The 14,349-nt window shown below is 55.1% G+C and overlaps 1 protein-coding gene across 6 annotated transcripts in view; it reads right to left on the bottom strand.

Moving 5' to 3' along the window:
* Positions 1-548: 548 nt before the first annotated feature.
* The window catches only part of FBXO41 (F-box protein 41), a 30,419-nt gene continuing 16,618 nt past the window's right edge, over positions 549-14,349 (bottom strand). For 4 of the 6 annotated variants that reach the window (XM_077959231.1, XM_015112649.3, XM_001103806.5 and 1 more), the window contains 11 exons: positions 12,139-12,364; positions 11,577-11,650; positions 10,967-11,325; positions 9,964-10,205; positions 9,625-9,740; positions 9,357-9,509; positions 8,922-9,017; positions 6,456-6,574; positions 6,105-6,263; positions 5,016-5,131; positions 549-4,902 (listed from right to left, as the gene is read on the bottom strand). In XM_077959231.1, coding sequence (XP_077815357.1) covers positions 4,840-4,902; positions 5,016-5,131; positions 6,105-6,263; positions 6,456-6,574; positions 8,922-9,017; positions 9,357-9,509; positions 9,625-9,740; positions 9,964-10,205; positions 10,967-11,325; positions 11,577-11,650; positions 12,139-12,364 — 1,723 coding nt within the window. In that variant the 3' untranslated portion in view covers positions 549-4,839. The remainder of the gene's footprint in view (positions 4,903-5,015; positions 5,132-6,104; positions 6,264-6,455; positions 6,575-8,921; positions 9,018-9,356; positions 9,510-9,624; positions 9,741-9,963; positions 10,206-10,966; positions 11,326-11,576; positions 11,651-12,138; positions 12,365-14,349) is intronic. The other 2 variants (XM_077959233.1, XM_077959234.1) reach the window with 2 other exon arrangements.

Here is a 14,349-nt window from a genome sequence, read left to right as displayed (position 1 = left end):
GCTGAATTTGCCCTTGAAGGTAGTCTCCCAGCTGAGAGTCAGAAGTGATGTATCTCAAGGCATTTCCTCTGGATGCACACACTGAAAGCAGGGTTGAGCGGTGGCAGGACAGTAACCCTAGGTGGCTTTTCTGCAGTCCTGAGGCAAGTTTTTGTTGTTTCTGAGACAGGGCCTCACTCGGTTACCTAAGCTGAAGTGTACAGTGGCATGATCTCAGCTCACTGTAACCTCCACCTCCCTGGCTCGATATCCTCCCACCTCAGCCTCCCAAGTAGCTAGCACTGCAGGCACATGCCCAGCTAATTTTTCAATTAGGTTTCACTATGTTGCCCAGAGTAGTCTTGAATTCCTGGGCTCAAGCAATTCTCCCACCTCAGTCTCCCAAAGTGCTAGGATTACAGGTGTGAGCAACTGTGCCCGCTGGCAAGTCTTGCTAATACTTCATTCTACTGGGTTACCTGCCTTTGTACACTTGAGCTGCAGAAAGACCATGATAACACAGATGACCAAGTGTGGCCACAATACCATTTACTTCTCTGGGGCAGATATACCAGTTTCACCATCTTTTTTATTGGATACAGAGCCATAAATTCTCTGATGCCCATGTGAGTCCTTTTAAATACATACACTCAGGTACATTCAGCAAAGGGCATCTTATGGGTGACATGGAGCAAAGTGCTGGGATGGCGATGCCTGGGTGGGGCAGAGAAGTGTGGCCAGGAAAGGCCCCCTGGGGGCTGGAGGTACAGGCACCACTTCAGAAACAAAAATAAAACCAAAAATTGCTTTCCACCCCTCTGCCTGTGCTTGGGGCTGGGGAAGCTACCCTCTCACGCTCAGGCCCATTATAGCCTAGCTGTGCAGGAAGGCAGGGCCTAAGGGCCAGTTATGGAGGTCACCCACCAGTGGTGCCCACTAGAACCAAGCCTGCTGGCATCAGCCACAAGGCAAGCCTGGGTCACCTCAGGCCTCTGCCCTGGATACAAGACCCTTGCCAGGGCAGAGCTGAGGCTGGCAAGCCCAAGGCCAAGCCTCCCTTGGCCCATGCTGGCAGTGGCAGAGGAGGCTTAGTCTCATGGTGGGGAGCCTGCCTGATTGTCAGGGCAGCCTTGGGACTGGCTGAGGTCCCAAGGGGTTGGGGAGGGAATCGTTGCCTTAGCTGGCCCTGGTATTCTGATCTTTACCCAATCCTAAACCTTATCCTCAGGCAAGGGCTGCAGATGAACACACTTGTCCAGGAATACATACATACACACAATACACAGCAATATATACAGAAATGCAGGCCGGGCACAAGGCTGGGTGAGAAAGCATGGCCACTGGGGTAGAGAGAAGGACCAGGCCCCCCGGGGAAGGAAGTTACACTCATCAGGGACTGACAGGCTGGGACATGTCCCATGGGTTCGAGTTAACTTCTCTGGGCACTTGGGCCATATACCCACTCACTCTCCTGTTTTTACCCCAAGTCCAACAGGAACTGGGACTTTGGCACCAATAGTCACTCTGGGAAGGCCTCCTTCGACTTAGCGCCTTAGAGGGATTGGGGCCCAGGTGACTCCCCACCTGTGGCCCCAAAGATTAGAGACCAGGACCAGGGTAATAGGCAGGACCCAAAGGCAAGGGATGGAGCCAAACCTTGGAGTAGGAGGCCTTGGGAAGGAGGCCCTTTTTTTTTTCCCCCCCTTTTGAGGCAATTCCTGAGGGGCTGGCTCAGACTCGAGTGTCACAGGACCAAGAAAACAGGAGCTGCCTTGATCCTTAGGTGGTCTCTCCTGGCTGGGGAAAGGCCGTGGTGCTGGGCAGCCCACCCACTCTTTATTCCCGCAGGGATGCATGTAAGTGCATCTTCATTTCCTGTCGGTGCTGTGGGGAAGCAGCCTAAATAAAGCATGAAGTACTTAAGCCAAGTACACCAACCTCCCAGGTAGGCACTGGAGCCAGACTGGATGGCAGGGGGTGGTAGAAACACCAAGTGGCCACCCCCACTGGGCCTCTACACATACCTGGGTCCCCTGGAGCAGGGCTGCTTGCTCTCAGATATTCCTTTCTTGCATCTTACTGGGTATGAGATGTGGAGGGATCCCTTTGGGTGGGTAAAGATGGATGAAATGCTTCTGGGGATAGCCAGGCCCTCTGTCCTTGTTCCCATCCTCAGCCCTAGCTGTATGGTTGCCAAAGAAATCAATGCATAGAGCCTCCCAGCAAGCAAAAGCTCCCTACTCAGCAGCAGGGCTCATCCCCAAGGAGAGAACAAAAGAAGAGCGTCAAGGGGCTGGTGGGGCAGGGGCTGCAAAGCTGCCAGTGCTCAGGCATGCATGAAGGCTGGGGGGCACAAGTCTGTCAGCCCGGGGGTGCGTGTGCAGTGGGATACTCTGACCTGTCATTCCTGCTGCAAAAGATTGGGCCTGCTCACACACATCCTTCACACACAGCCAGAACAAGGTGGAGGACTGAGGGGCTTTCCTGGAAATAGCCAAATCCGTGGGAAGTGGACGTCCCCCAGGCAGAAGGGTATCTTGTTCACCCCTCTGCCTCCAGTGCTGGTGGTGCTCGGTACTGTTGCACGAATGAATGAATGAGTGAAACTGCAACTAGCGTCTGGCCTTTCAGCACCACCTTTCTCCCCCCTAGCTCGCTGCCCATATGCCCCAACCTCCTTTCCCAGGGCTAATGCCAGGCATTCTAGTGTGTACCACCCGGAGAGAAGTTGCCCAGAGCCTTGTATTCAGGGATGGAAGGTCCCTGGGACAGAGAAAATCCCTCAGTTGGGCAGGCTGAAGCCAAGCAGGGCATCCCTTTGTGCTTTGTCCAGGAGACAGGGAAGGCAGCACCTCTGGTTCTGGGGTCACAGGGAGCAGGAGATGCAGGGTGCAGTTGGCGAGGCAGGACCAACAAATCCAAGGTATCCAGGCCCTTAGTGGGCCTCCACCTCCCTTCCAGGCCTCTGGATGAGAGGAAAGAAAGCCGTGCTGCTTTCTCCTGACCCCTGAGGACAGGGCTGGTGCAGGGAGAAGCCAATGGAGCCAGCTGCTCTGGGGTAGGGGCAGGGAGTGCCACACACAGCCAAGGCTTCGTGCAGGACTGGGCAGGGAGTTGCCAGCATGACACCCTTGGTATTTTAGATTTTCAAAGGGCAGGGACAGAACAAGCCACAGGAGGAAAAGTCAACAATGATAGCAAGATCTGGGACAGAGCTAGGGAGTGACGCCATGGGAGCTGGGTGTGCTGCTGCGTCCGTGGGGTCCCAGCTCTGGAGGACTCTTTACAAGGTAACCGAGGGCTGGGTCTTCATGTCCAAGCCAGGTTGCATTAGGGAGTTGGGTTCCTGGGAAGGACTGGGTAACGAGGGGACCCCATCCCCAGCCAGGACCAGCAGCCTAATGGCTAGGGCTGGGAGCTGATCCTATCTAGGAGAGAAAGAAACCCTAAGATAGATCTAGTTTAGATGTTTGAAAGAACTTTCCAAATGAAAGTTGGTAGGACCCCCAGCCTCTGAGCCACTATGGGAGTTCTGAGAGGAGGAACTGGGGAGACCTCAAGCCTTTGGAGCCTTGGTTCTGAGACCTGATCCTTTGGGGACTGCAAAGGCCAGTGAAAAGCCCCACTGGAATCCTGTGGCTTCTAAGCCAAGTGGCTCCAGCCCAGGTCCAGCACTTCCCCTAGGCAGAAGACCCCAATGCAGCCCTCAGCCCATGGGGCCCGTGGAGACCGAGGAAGGGGGAGTGAGTCTGTTGAGGATGCTCTTCCTCTTCCTTGGCCCCATGGGTCTGGCTCCCTGCCAAGGCTACATCTTCAAGCAAGCTAATTAGACAAGGAAGCAAAGCAAGCCACCCTCCTCCTGGCTTCCTCCACAGCCTCAGCACAGAGGGCGGCCCGTGCCTCCCTCCCAGACAGCCTTGGTGACCCGAAGGCCATCAGGTTCCTGCCCAAGCACCTGGATTAGAAGGAAATTCTTTGAGGACAGGAAGTACTTCTCACTGTGACAGGGCTGCCTGGGGCTGGGACCTTGACCCTCTGGAGGGTCCCTCAGGAATGAATGTAGGTATAAAAACGTGCGCCTTTCAGCTTTGAATTTAGCTCTGGTATGCGGTGGGGTGTGGGGTTGGGAGGAGGGGTCTTGTCTTACAGCAATAAATAAGTTTCCTCCCCCTGGCAATCCCCTACCGTGGAAGGGTAGTCTCATCCTGGAGAGAAGTTCTGGGTGACTGTTTCCTTTCCAAACCCACCCCCACTACCCCACTGTACTGCTGTCCCCAGCTTTTGGCTGACCACGTGCCCAGGTTCCTAGGTCTGCCTGTGGTATCCCCAGAAAATGTGGATCCAGAGCCTAGGCAGGCTGTCTGAAGGGGTGCCCCCAGAAGGCTGGGGCAGGGTTGGGGAGAAGAGTCCTCCTTGCCAAGTCTGAGCTGCCCTGTGGAGCCCCCGCTGGCCTGGGGCCCCAGAGACTCCTGACCAGGAGGCTGGGCCTCAGGAAGGAGAGGCCGGCCAGAACAGCTGAGGAGCCACTGGGTGGTTATTGCAGATCCTCCAGGTGATGATGACACCAGGCGCTGGTGGTGACAGCTCCTCAATGGCTGTGCCAGAGGCTGCTCCAGCCGGGGTAGGGTCGGGGTCGGAGGGCAGCTTCTGTCCAAGCCCCTGTACTAGGGAAGCAGTGCCCTGGGTCAGGCCTGTTGCTCCGCTGCTCCAGGAGGAGGACAGGAGATTTGTCAGTCCCCCTCCAGAAGCCAAGGATAACACTTGGCCTCCAAAGGTCTAGTCCAAACCAGGGTCCCTCTGAGGTCCAAAGAGAGTGCCCTGATATGGGGCTGGCAGGGGCCCTGCCGCCCCCTACCCGGGTTAGCAGCCGCCTTCCACCTTGATGTGCAGAATCTTAGAGAAGCCGGGCCTCCGTCGCAGGGCCTGCGGACCGAACCCTGGGTTAGTTCTCCCTCCTGCCACACTCACCCAGGTCACCAGCCCCAGTTCAGGGATGCCACTTGGGGTCTTGGACAGCCTCAGAGCCGACCCCTCACCTGGAGTTTTGTCACCATGTCCTCAAACAGCTTTTGGGCCTCAGGGCTGCTGGGCTCTTTGAAATAATCCGCAATCCCAATCTGGACCACAATCGACTTGAGGTTCCGGCAGATGCCTGAGAAAAGGTGGGCAAGGCAGGGGCGTGTTTGGCCTGGGCTGTGGAGCTGCCTCCTCTCCTCTCACTAATTAATGAAATCAGACAATCAGGTGCCAGCCACCGGGAACACGACACAGGACCCATGCCACCTGGGGGCTTGCGACAAGATGCGGGGAGAGGTAGGTGGGGCTGAGGGACAGAAGAGGCTGCAGTGGCCTCTGGGAGGGTGAGTGGCAGCCGCCAGTTGTCCAAGGCCTCTAGGAACTTCCCTGACACAGGGGGCAGCTATACCATGGTCTGGGCATTTGGGGATGAATGACAAGGAACAGAGTGGCTGAGGTGAGGCTCGCGGATCCGGGCTCAAGCACAAAGGAGGGGGAGGTGGGACAAACACTTGAGAACAGACGGCTTAAGGAACTGGATATGGCGTGGAGGCGGGGGAGGTGGAGGAAGATCAGATGGCTGAGAAGGGCCTCGAGGTCATGATTCTGGAGGCTGAGCAGTTAGTTCTGGTGATAAAGTCCAGGGCGTGCCATGTGGCTGAAGGGGGAAGAAGGTCTTGGAAAGAGGGTCCTCAGTGCAGGTGGAGCAGTGACTGAGAGTGGGGTGGGTGGTTTGAGAAAGGTGCGGAAGCCAAGGAGGTATGATCTGGAGTCCAGGGAGAGAGGAGTCTTTACCCTGAGAACTGTCCTGGGGCGGGGGGTGGGGGGAGCTTTCACATATCCCATTTAATCCTCTCACCCATCCTAGAAAGTCAACTTAGAAGATGGGAATACAGGACTCAGAGAGGTATAGTAACTTGCCCAACATCACTCAGCTAATAAGTAGCAGAGCCAGACCTGGGACCTAGGTCAGTCAAGCTCCAGAACCAGTGCTCTTAACCTGTCCCCCTGCCTTTGCCCTTGGCTGGAGGCCCTGATCCATCTGCCCCAGTGACAGAGCCCCGTGGCAGGTGATAGTCATACCCTGCCCCGCATTCCCCATTGCTCACTGTTGAAATGCAGCAGGGCCTTAGGGGTGACGGGAGTCGCTGTGAGCACCAGCATCTCCAATCCCTTCAGGCCTTCCCGGCAGACCTCTGCCGCCACCTCCTGGGTGATCTCTGACACATGGTCAAGCTCCAGGACCTGCAGCCGCATGCAGTTTCTCGCTAGGAAGAGGAAGAAGGGGGATCCTGCTGACAAACCCCCCAGGTCACCCCTGCAGCCAGCACCCTGGCCACCACTCTTCCACCTGCCACCACCCAGGCTGCAGCCCCAGGCCCCTGTGGGATTTCACTGGGCAGCACTGCACCCATGCCTGCTTCTTACTACCCGCCACCCCAGTCCAAGGAAAGACTCACCAAGTGATGCCAGGCCCTGCACCCCACAGCCGGCACCCCCGACCCCCAGGGCCCGCAGGTGGGGCCAACAGCGACCAATCATCTGCAGGCAGCGGTTACTGAAGCGCGTGGGCTGCTGGCTGGAGAACGGGAAGGGGGAGCTGTCAGGGAGGTCTTTGGATGCCTGACACCCCAGCATGCTCCTCCTGTGGGACCCCTCCCTGATTCAGGCAAGCGTTCCTCCAACAACCCAGCTGGTCAAGTCAGAAAACCGGGCTCATCCCTGACTCCTCTGCCCTCATCTCATCCACCAAGTCCTGCAGATTCTGATTCCCAAGCACTCTTTTTTCTTTTTTCTTTTGAGACAGGGACTCATTCTACCACCCAGGCAGGAGTGCAGGGGTGCAATTTCGGCTCACTGCAACCTCTGCCTCCTGAGTTCAAGCGATTCTCCTGCCTCAGCCTCCCAAGTAGCTGGGACTACAGGCATGCGCCACCATGCCTGGCTCATTTTCTTGTACTTTTAGTAGAGACGGGGTTTCACCATGTTGGCCAGGCTGGTCTCAAATTCCTGGCCTCAAGTGATCCACCGCCTCGGCCTCCCAAAGTGCTGGGATTACAGGTGTAAGCCACTGTGCCCGGCCTTAACTACTCTTGAACCCACAGTTCAGACCACCATTGGCATTCTCTGGGTTAACACTAGTCTCCCTGCCATCTCATCCTCCACACTGTAGACAGGGAGCCCTTCATTCCTACAGCCACTCACTCCGCCATTCAGCAAGTGGTTATCAAGTCAACAATAACTGAGCTAGGCCCTGGGGTGCAGTGCTGACAACATAGACATGGTCCCTGCCCTCCAAGAGTGGACAGTCTCTTTGGTGGCAGGAAAGTGGTGAGGGGCATAGAACATTACCAGTCTGATCTTAATCCCTTTCTTAAAATCTAAAATCCCCCCAAATAGCTTCCAATACTTTCTAGATAAAATGCAAAAAACCTAAATTCCTTAGCAAGGCCCTTCCTGATTGCCCCAACTTTCCTTTCCATTCACACCAAACGCCATTTCCCTGAACACTTCATCCCTCATCATTTGCCCAGGCAACAGACATCTCTCTGGCTGGCATCTATTATGTACTTGATACCAGGGATACAGAAATGGACATTCCTAGATTCTGCCTTGAGAACCACCTGCCTAATGTAGGAGATCGAAATATCAAGAAATTATTGCAAAGTAGGGCTGGGTGTGGTGGCTCATGTCTGTAATCCCAGCACTTTGGGAGGCCGAGGCGGGCAGATCACCTGGGGCCAGGAGTTCGAGATCAGCCTGGCCGACATGGTGAAAGCCCGTCTTTACTACAAATAAAAAAATTAGCCAGGCGTGGTGGCCCATGCCTGTAGTCCCAGCTACTTGGGAGGCTGAGGCAGGAGAATGGCGTAAACCCGGGAGGCGGAGCTTGCAGTGAGCTGAGATCTGGCCACTGCACTCCAGCCTGGGTGACAGAGCGAGACTCCGTCTCACAAAAGAAAAAAAAAAAAAAAAGAAATTATTGCAAAGTAGATGACAGAGGGATCAGGGCAAAATGCAGTGGGGATTGAGGCAGGGGACCAGTGACACGCTCTACCCAGGGTGTTACAGAAGGCACACTGGATGGCTGGGAGGAGCTGTCGCGTGGAGAGGAGCAAAGGAGCCTGGTGTGTTAGAGGAACTCCAAGCAGAGTGAGAAATGATTTCATAACCTGGATTCTCCAACGACCAGCTCTTTCATACACTGACCTCCCTGAACCACCTTTCATATGTCAAACAAAGCTGGTGGTTTTTAGCTGGTGTTTACTGAACAATTACTGTAGACCCTGCAGGCTTTGTGTACCTGATCTCATTTGGGCCAGCAACAGCCCTAATAAGGTCCATAGTTCCTAGTACCACCTTTACTTTGCAGTTTGAGAAACTAAGACACAATTGGGATTCCCAAGGTGGCACTGCCAGTAAGCCAGGACATGACCCCAGGTCTGATTTCATTTACTTACTTATTTATTTATTTATTTATTTATTTTTGAGACAGAGTTTCGCTCTTGTTGCTCAGGCTGGAGTGCAATGGCACAATCTCGGCTCACCGCAACCTCCGCCTCCCAGGTTCAAGTGAGTCTCCTGCCTCAGCCTTTTGAGTAGCTGGGATTACAGGCATGCACCACCACGCTCGCCTAATTTTGTATTTTTAGTAGAGACAGGGTTTCTCCATGTTGGTCAGGCTGGTCTCGAACTCCAGACCTCAGGTGATCCGCCCAAACTGGCCTCTCAAAGTACTGGGATTACAGGTGTAAGTCACTGTAATCAACCAGGTCTGATTTTAAAGCCCTGCTCCTAATGCCTCAATGGACAGATTAATGTGTGTTAATCTGTCCTGATAGCTTGTGGAATGGGCTCAGATCCGCTCAGTCCTCAGCCCCAGACCAGGCCCAACTGTGTTCCCCCCCAAACCTGCCAGGGCTCACCAGGGGTGAAGTGGTGCCACTTGGAGGGAGACGATCTCTCTGCAGCCTGCGCCCAGGGCCCAAATGACCTCATGGCCCACAGGGTCTGTGGCACTCCTGTGAAAAGACAAAGCTGCTGGTAATCCCAAGACTTTGGGAGGTCAAGGCTGGGGTTGGGGATCACCTGAGCCCAGGAGTTCTAGACCAGCTTGGGCAATACGGTGAGCCCCCGTTTCTATTAAAAAAAAGAGAGAGAGAAAATGAAAAGATACAAGACAAAGCTGGAGTTGCCCACTCTTGGTGGCCTCTGCTCTTGCCAAAGCTTCCTTCCCTTCAGCCATAGAGTTCTTGGATCCCTTTGCTTGAGAACCCTGGGGGAAGCTATGCAGCACCTAGGGATCCCGTGGGACCCTGGGCCTAGAGGGAACAGGCTATGCTTCTAGTCGGTTGACCCACCTGTAGGTGACAGCCTGCAGGGCACGGCAGTAGCAACTGGCCAGCCAGAGCGAGCGGTCGGTGAGGATGTTTGGACAGTGGGAGATGCGCAGGATCAGCAGGTTCCCCCCAGCTGCCTTCAGCAGGGACTCCAGCCCAGCTTCCAAGCAGCCCCTGGAGATGACCAAGAGGTCAGAGAGCTGGCCACCTCCTCCTCTGGGAAACATCCTTACTTAATTCCAGGTCTGTGGCCCAACAGCACCCAGCACCCACCCACTGCAGGCCTCACCGGGTGCTACGGGCATACTCCTCCTTGCTCTCCTTCTTTCCCCGCTGCCGGGGCTTCAAGTTCTGCAGCGTCAGAGAGTGGGCCTGGGTGCACCACTGAGCCAGCATTGCCAGGAACTGTGGGGGAGGGGAAGAGTATTTGGAGATGAAGGGGTCTGCACTTGGTTGGCTGGAGGTGGGCCAGCCCCGGATAGGAGGCTGCATGAGAGCATTTCAGGGAAGCCAGGTTGGCGCTACAGTGTTGTAAGGGTTGCAAGGACCAGACCTTCAGGGGCCAGATTCTACCCACGGGGAAAGGTGGGTTCACAGCAGGGCATAGAAGGCAGGCAGGGGCAGGCACCTTGGAGCAGACACGGGCATTCTCAAGCAGCACCCTTGTCCAGACTGCAGGGTGGCGGGCCACGAAGCGCCAGTCCCGGCAAACCTCAGCAGCGTGCAGCAGTGTGCGCGTGTCCAGGTAGGTGAAGATGCAGAAGAGGGCGGCTCGCATCTTCAGGATCTCTGGGCTGATGACCTCATTGGAGCGTGAGGGGCTGCCCCTCTCTGCTCGCCGACCCCGTCCACTGCCTCCCTCAGGGCGGGCTGCAGAATACAAGGGTTTCAAAAGTGAGCGTGGAGGGTCAAGGCTGGTGTGGGGATGTGTGTGGGGAGCTGGGGCAGGGTAGGAGCTGCAGAGCAATGGGCATGCTGTGGTACCAGGGCCTAGGGAGGAAGGAAAAGGGGCCTCTGCATCCCTGTCCTTTGCGGTACCCCATCTCCAGTTTTACAATTTACAAAAAGGCATCCCTTGTGTAAACTTTCTTTTTAAGGTTATATATCATTCAAACTCACCCCCTACACGAGGCAACATATCAGATTTGGAGAGGGAAAGGGGTTGGGGGGTGCTGCAGTATAAACTGGGCCTCTGGAAACAGAAGGTGGGCATGGGGCTACCCAGAACATGGGGTGCAGCTACAAGCCTGACCCTAGCCTAGCCCTCTCACCTCCCAACCTACCCACATATGTGTGGGGCCTTCTGTGAATATGGTGGGAGGCCTCTCCCCCACTGCACCAGGGGCTTCAGAGTTGGGAGGCAACAATCAACTGCTGTCCTATAAATGTTGATGAGCCCACCACGTGAATGGACCCCCCCGTCCCCCGGATGTGGCATCCTTGTGCATCAGACAATCTGAGCATACTTGTGCCGCTGCAGCCCTGCCCTGTCACAAGAGTTCCTGCCCTAGGCTTAAAGGGTGCTATGTAGGAGGGGTGGGCAAGTCTGGGGAAAGGGAAGGGGGGTGCAGGAGCCCAGGAGATTCACTGCCTCAGACCTGTGTCCCCCTGCCAACCCTTCCGGGACCTACCTGAGAGCCGGCAGCTGCTCAATGGCCCAGCCATAGCAGGCCCGGGGCGGGGCGCATCCAACGGGCCCTCAGCCTCTGACTCAGTGGTTCGGGAGCCAACGTCAGAGACGTCACCCTCTTCCCCCTCAGTGCTGTGTCGGCGGGGTCTGCGCTGCCAGTTCTGGATGGCCTGGCGCCGCAGGCCTGAGCTGCGAGGGGGCTGGGACCGCTCTGAGCCCCCGTTGGTAGCCTGGGCCCGTGTGCCCAAGCCCCCAGGGCCACTGTCCTCAGGGGCCCCCTCCTCCGGCCTGGGCAGCTCCAGACTGTCACTGTCATAGCAGCCTGAGCTCTGGGATGCGGCTGGCACACGGCTGGAGGCCCTGGGGCAGGGTGGATCACACAGTAAGGGGTGAGAGGCACCAGGCCTGCCCAAACTCCCCACCCTGCCCCTACCGTCGGCTGAGGGCAACCCACCCACACTGCTTTCCAAAAGCCCCCTCTGGGTGTGGAAAGGCAGACACACGTGACCCAGGAGGTTAGGGACAGGAGGATGACACAAGCCCCAGACAGGTCAGCGGATCTTTCCAGGGCGAGGGTGGGCTGTATGGGGTGGGCTGGGCCCAAGGCTTACCCTGTGCTGGGAGAGGAGCCATGCCGTGACACTGCATATGTGCTAGGCACGGCCGGGCCCGCGTGGTGTTCTCGCTGTGGGCCCCCAGAGCAGGAGGTAAAGGAGAGGGGCGGAGGAGGCAAGAGGATGAGCAGGAATAGCAGGGGAAACAGGGAAAAAGATGGAGAGGAAATGGGGGAGAGGAGAGAGAAGGGAAAACAGTTGGGAAAGATGGACAAATGGACAGACAGACAGCCCAGAGAGGCAGGTTCACCAGCCCCTCCCCACAGCCACCCAACACCCCGGACCCCAGCTTGTGGCTCCTGGAATCCCATTTGCAGGGATGGGCAGAGATAGCCCCTGAGGACTGGGGTCACTGAATCATATCTCATTACAGCCTCGGGGGCTGGCACTGGCACTCCTGCCCAATCAGAGGGTCTCCCCATTCCTGGCATCTGCTCGTGGGGGAAAAGCCAAAGAAGGGGCGAATGGGGCATCATGGAGAGATATCCAGCCACGTGAAAGGTGAGGTTGTGGGGGACCAGGTGTGCAGGTAGAGGAGAGAAAGCAGGTGGGCACTCACCATTCTGCCTGGGCCCCGGGCATTGGGGCCAGCACCACCGCCCCCACCTCCACGGCCCAGGCTGGCACTGGGCGTGCTGCCACAGCTGCTGCTGATGACCTGCAGCTGTCGCTCGGCACGGTCAGCCCGCTCAAGGAGTTCCTCAATGAACTGCTGCAGCCGCAGCTTGGCGCTGGCCTCCCGCGCCGCTGTCTCCTTCAGGAACTGGTCGATCTGCACCACCTCCCTGGGCCCAGAGCAGTCTCTTACCCCAGAGCCTCAGCCTGCCTGCCCACCCACCCTCTGGAGGAGAGCCTGGCCAGTGCGGGGAGACACCGGCACAGCTGCCTGCGGTGTCTGCTAACGGTCACATGGGTTCCTGCAGAACAGGCCTAGCCCCACACGATGATACATACAGAAATGCATGCACTCCGAGCCACACACTCACACCCCACCCACCCGGCCCCAGACCCTGCTCTCCACAGAAATACTACACACCCCGCTCTCCACAGAAATACTCAGGCATACTCAGTCCCACACAACCACTCGAGGCACACACACATCCCCACACACGTACCCCATGTACATTCATATGCCATAACCAGACACATCTCTCTCATACAGAAACACAGACATGTTCAGTCACATGTGCATGGCCTTCAATACCCAGCATCCCAACACAGAACACTCCTAGGCACATACTTAGAGCCACCAGCCATGTCACATATCCCCACACAGAGGCCCATTACACAGCCCCAGGCACAGCCCCACACATTCACGTTCGTGTACTCACATCATTTTCCAGCTCGGGCATGTGCTCACGTGTGAGACACGCAAAGAACCATGGAGGCATAGTACCACCGACACAGTCAAACATACTTTCAAGAACCTTCAAAAATACACGCTAAGTCACATCACCCCACAGAGGAATACACTCAAATGTGGAAGCATACTGATAGTTTGCACCAACTTCTAGGAGCTGCATGAACACATGGCACACTTAGAATCACGTGTGTACTTACTCCCAAATGCATTCCCGGTTGTTTGTGCATCCATTCAACATTTATTGAGCACCCTCTAGGTGCCAGGCACTGTTCTAGGTATTGGGGAAATAGCAGTGAACAACTCCTGCCTTTATGGAGTTTACATCACAATGGGGACACATAAATAACATCTATATACAAATGCTCCTTGGCTTACAATGGGGATACATCCCCGTCAGCCCATTGTAAGTTGAAAATATCATCAGTCAAAAATGCATTTAATGCACTTACCCTACTGAACACCAGTGCTTAGCCTGGCTTGCCTTAAATGTGCTCAGAGCACTTCTATTAGCCTACAGTTGGACAAAATCACTGAACACAAAGTCTATTTTATAAAAAAAAGTGTTAATCTCATGTAATTTATTGAATACTGTACTAAAGAAACAGTATGGTTGTACATACTGTTTTTCATTTTCACACAGTACAGTTTCTATGGACTGCGTGATGCTTTTGTAGCATCGGAAAATCTAAAAATTGTGTCAAACCATCGTAAGTCAGGGGTCATCTGTAGTTCATAATCCTACATTTAAAGACCAGAGAAATGAAGAAGACTGAGACAGATAGAAGGAAATCCCAAGAGTGTCCTGGAAGCCAAGGGAAGAAGGCATGTCAGGGATCAGCTATGTCAAATGCCACCAATGGGGCAAGTAAGACCATGGCTAGGCCTTAGCAACAGAAAGGTCACTGGTGACATGGGGACCCTGGTAGAGGTGGAAACCCGATCAGCCTGGGTTCAAGAGAGAAAGTGAGGAAAGAAATTGGAGACAAGAAGTATAAACAAATACAAGGAGTTTTCTGTAAGGAGAGAAAAGGAGCAGTAGCTTAAAGGGAAGAGGGTTGTGGTAGATGAAAGAAATAACATTCTTTATGCTTTTAGAAATATGCAGAAACAGGCTGGGCGCGGCGGCTCACGCCTATAATCCCAGCACTTTGGGAGGCCGAGGAGGGCTGATCACGAGGTCAGGAGATGGAGACCATCCTGACTAAAATGGTGAAACCCCGTCTCTACTAAAAAAAAAAAAAAAAAAAAAAAAAAATATATATATATATATATATATATATATATATATATATGTATGTATGTATATACAAAAAATTAGCCGGGGGTGGTGGCGGGCGCCTGTAGTCCCAGCTACTCGGGAGGCTGAGGCAGAATGGCGTGAACCCAGGAGGCGGAGGCTGCAGTGAG

The sequence above is a fragment of the Macaca mulatta genome, chromosome 13 (genome assembly GCF_049350105.2).
Source record: "Macaca mulatta isolate MMU2019108-1 chromosome 13, T2T-MMU8v2.0, whole genome shotgun sequence".
Taxonomy (NCBI): domain Eukaryota; kingdom Metazoa; phylum Chordata; class Mammalia; order Primates; family Cercopithecidae; genus Macaca; species Macaca mulatta.
The sequence above is the reverse complement of the archived record's forward strand: the minus strand, read 5'-3'. Positions and strand labels throughout refer to the sequence as shown.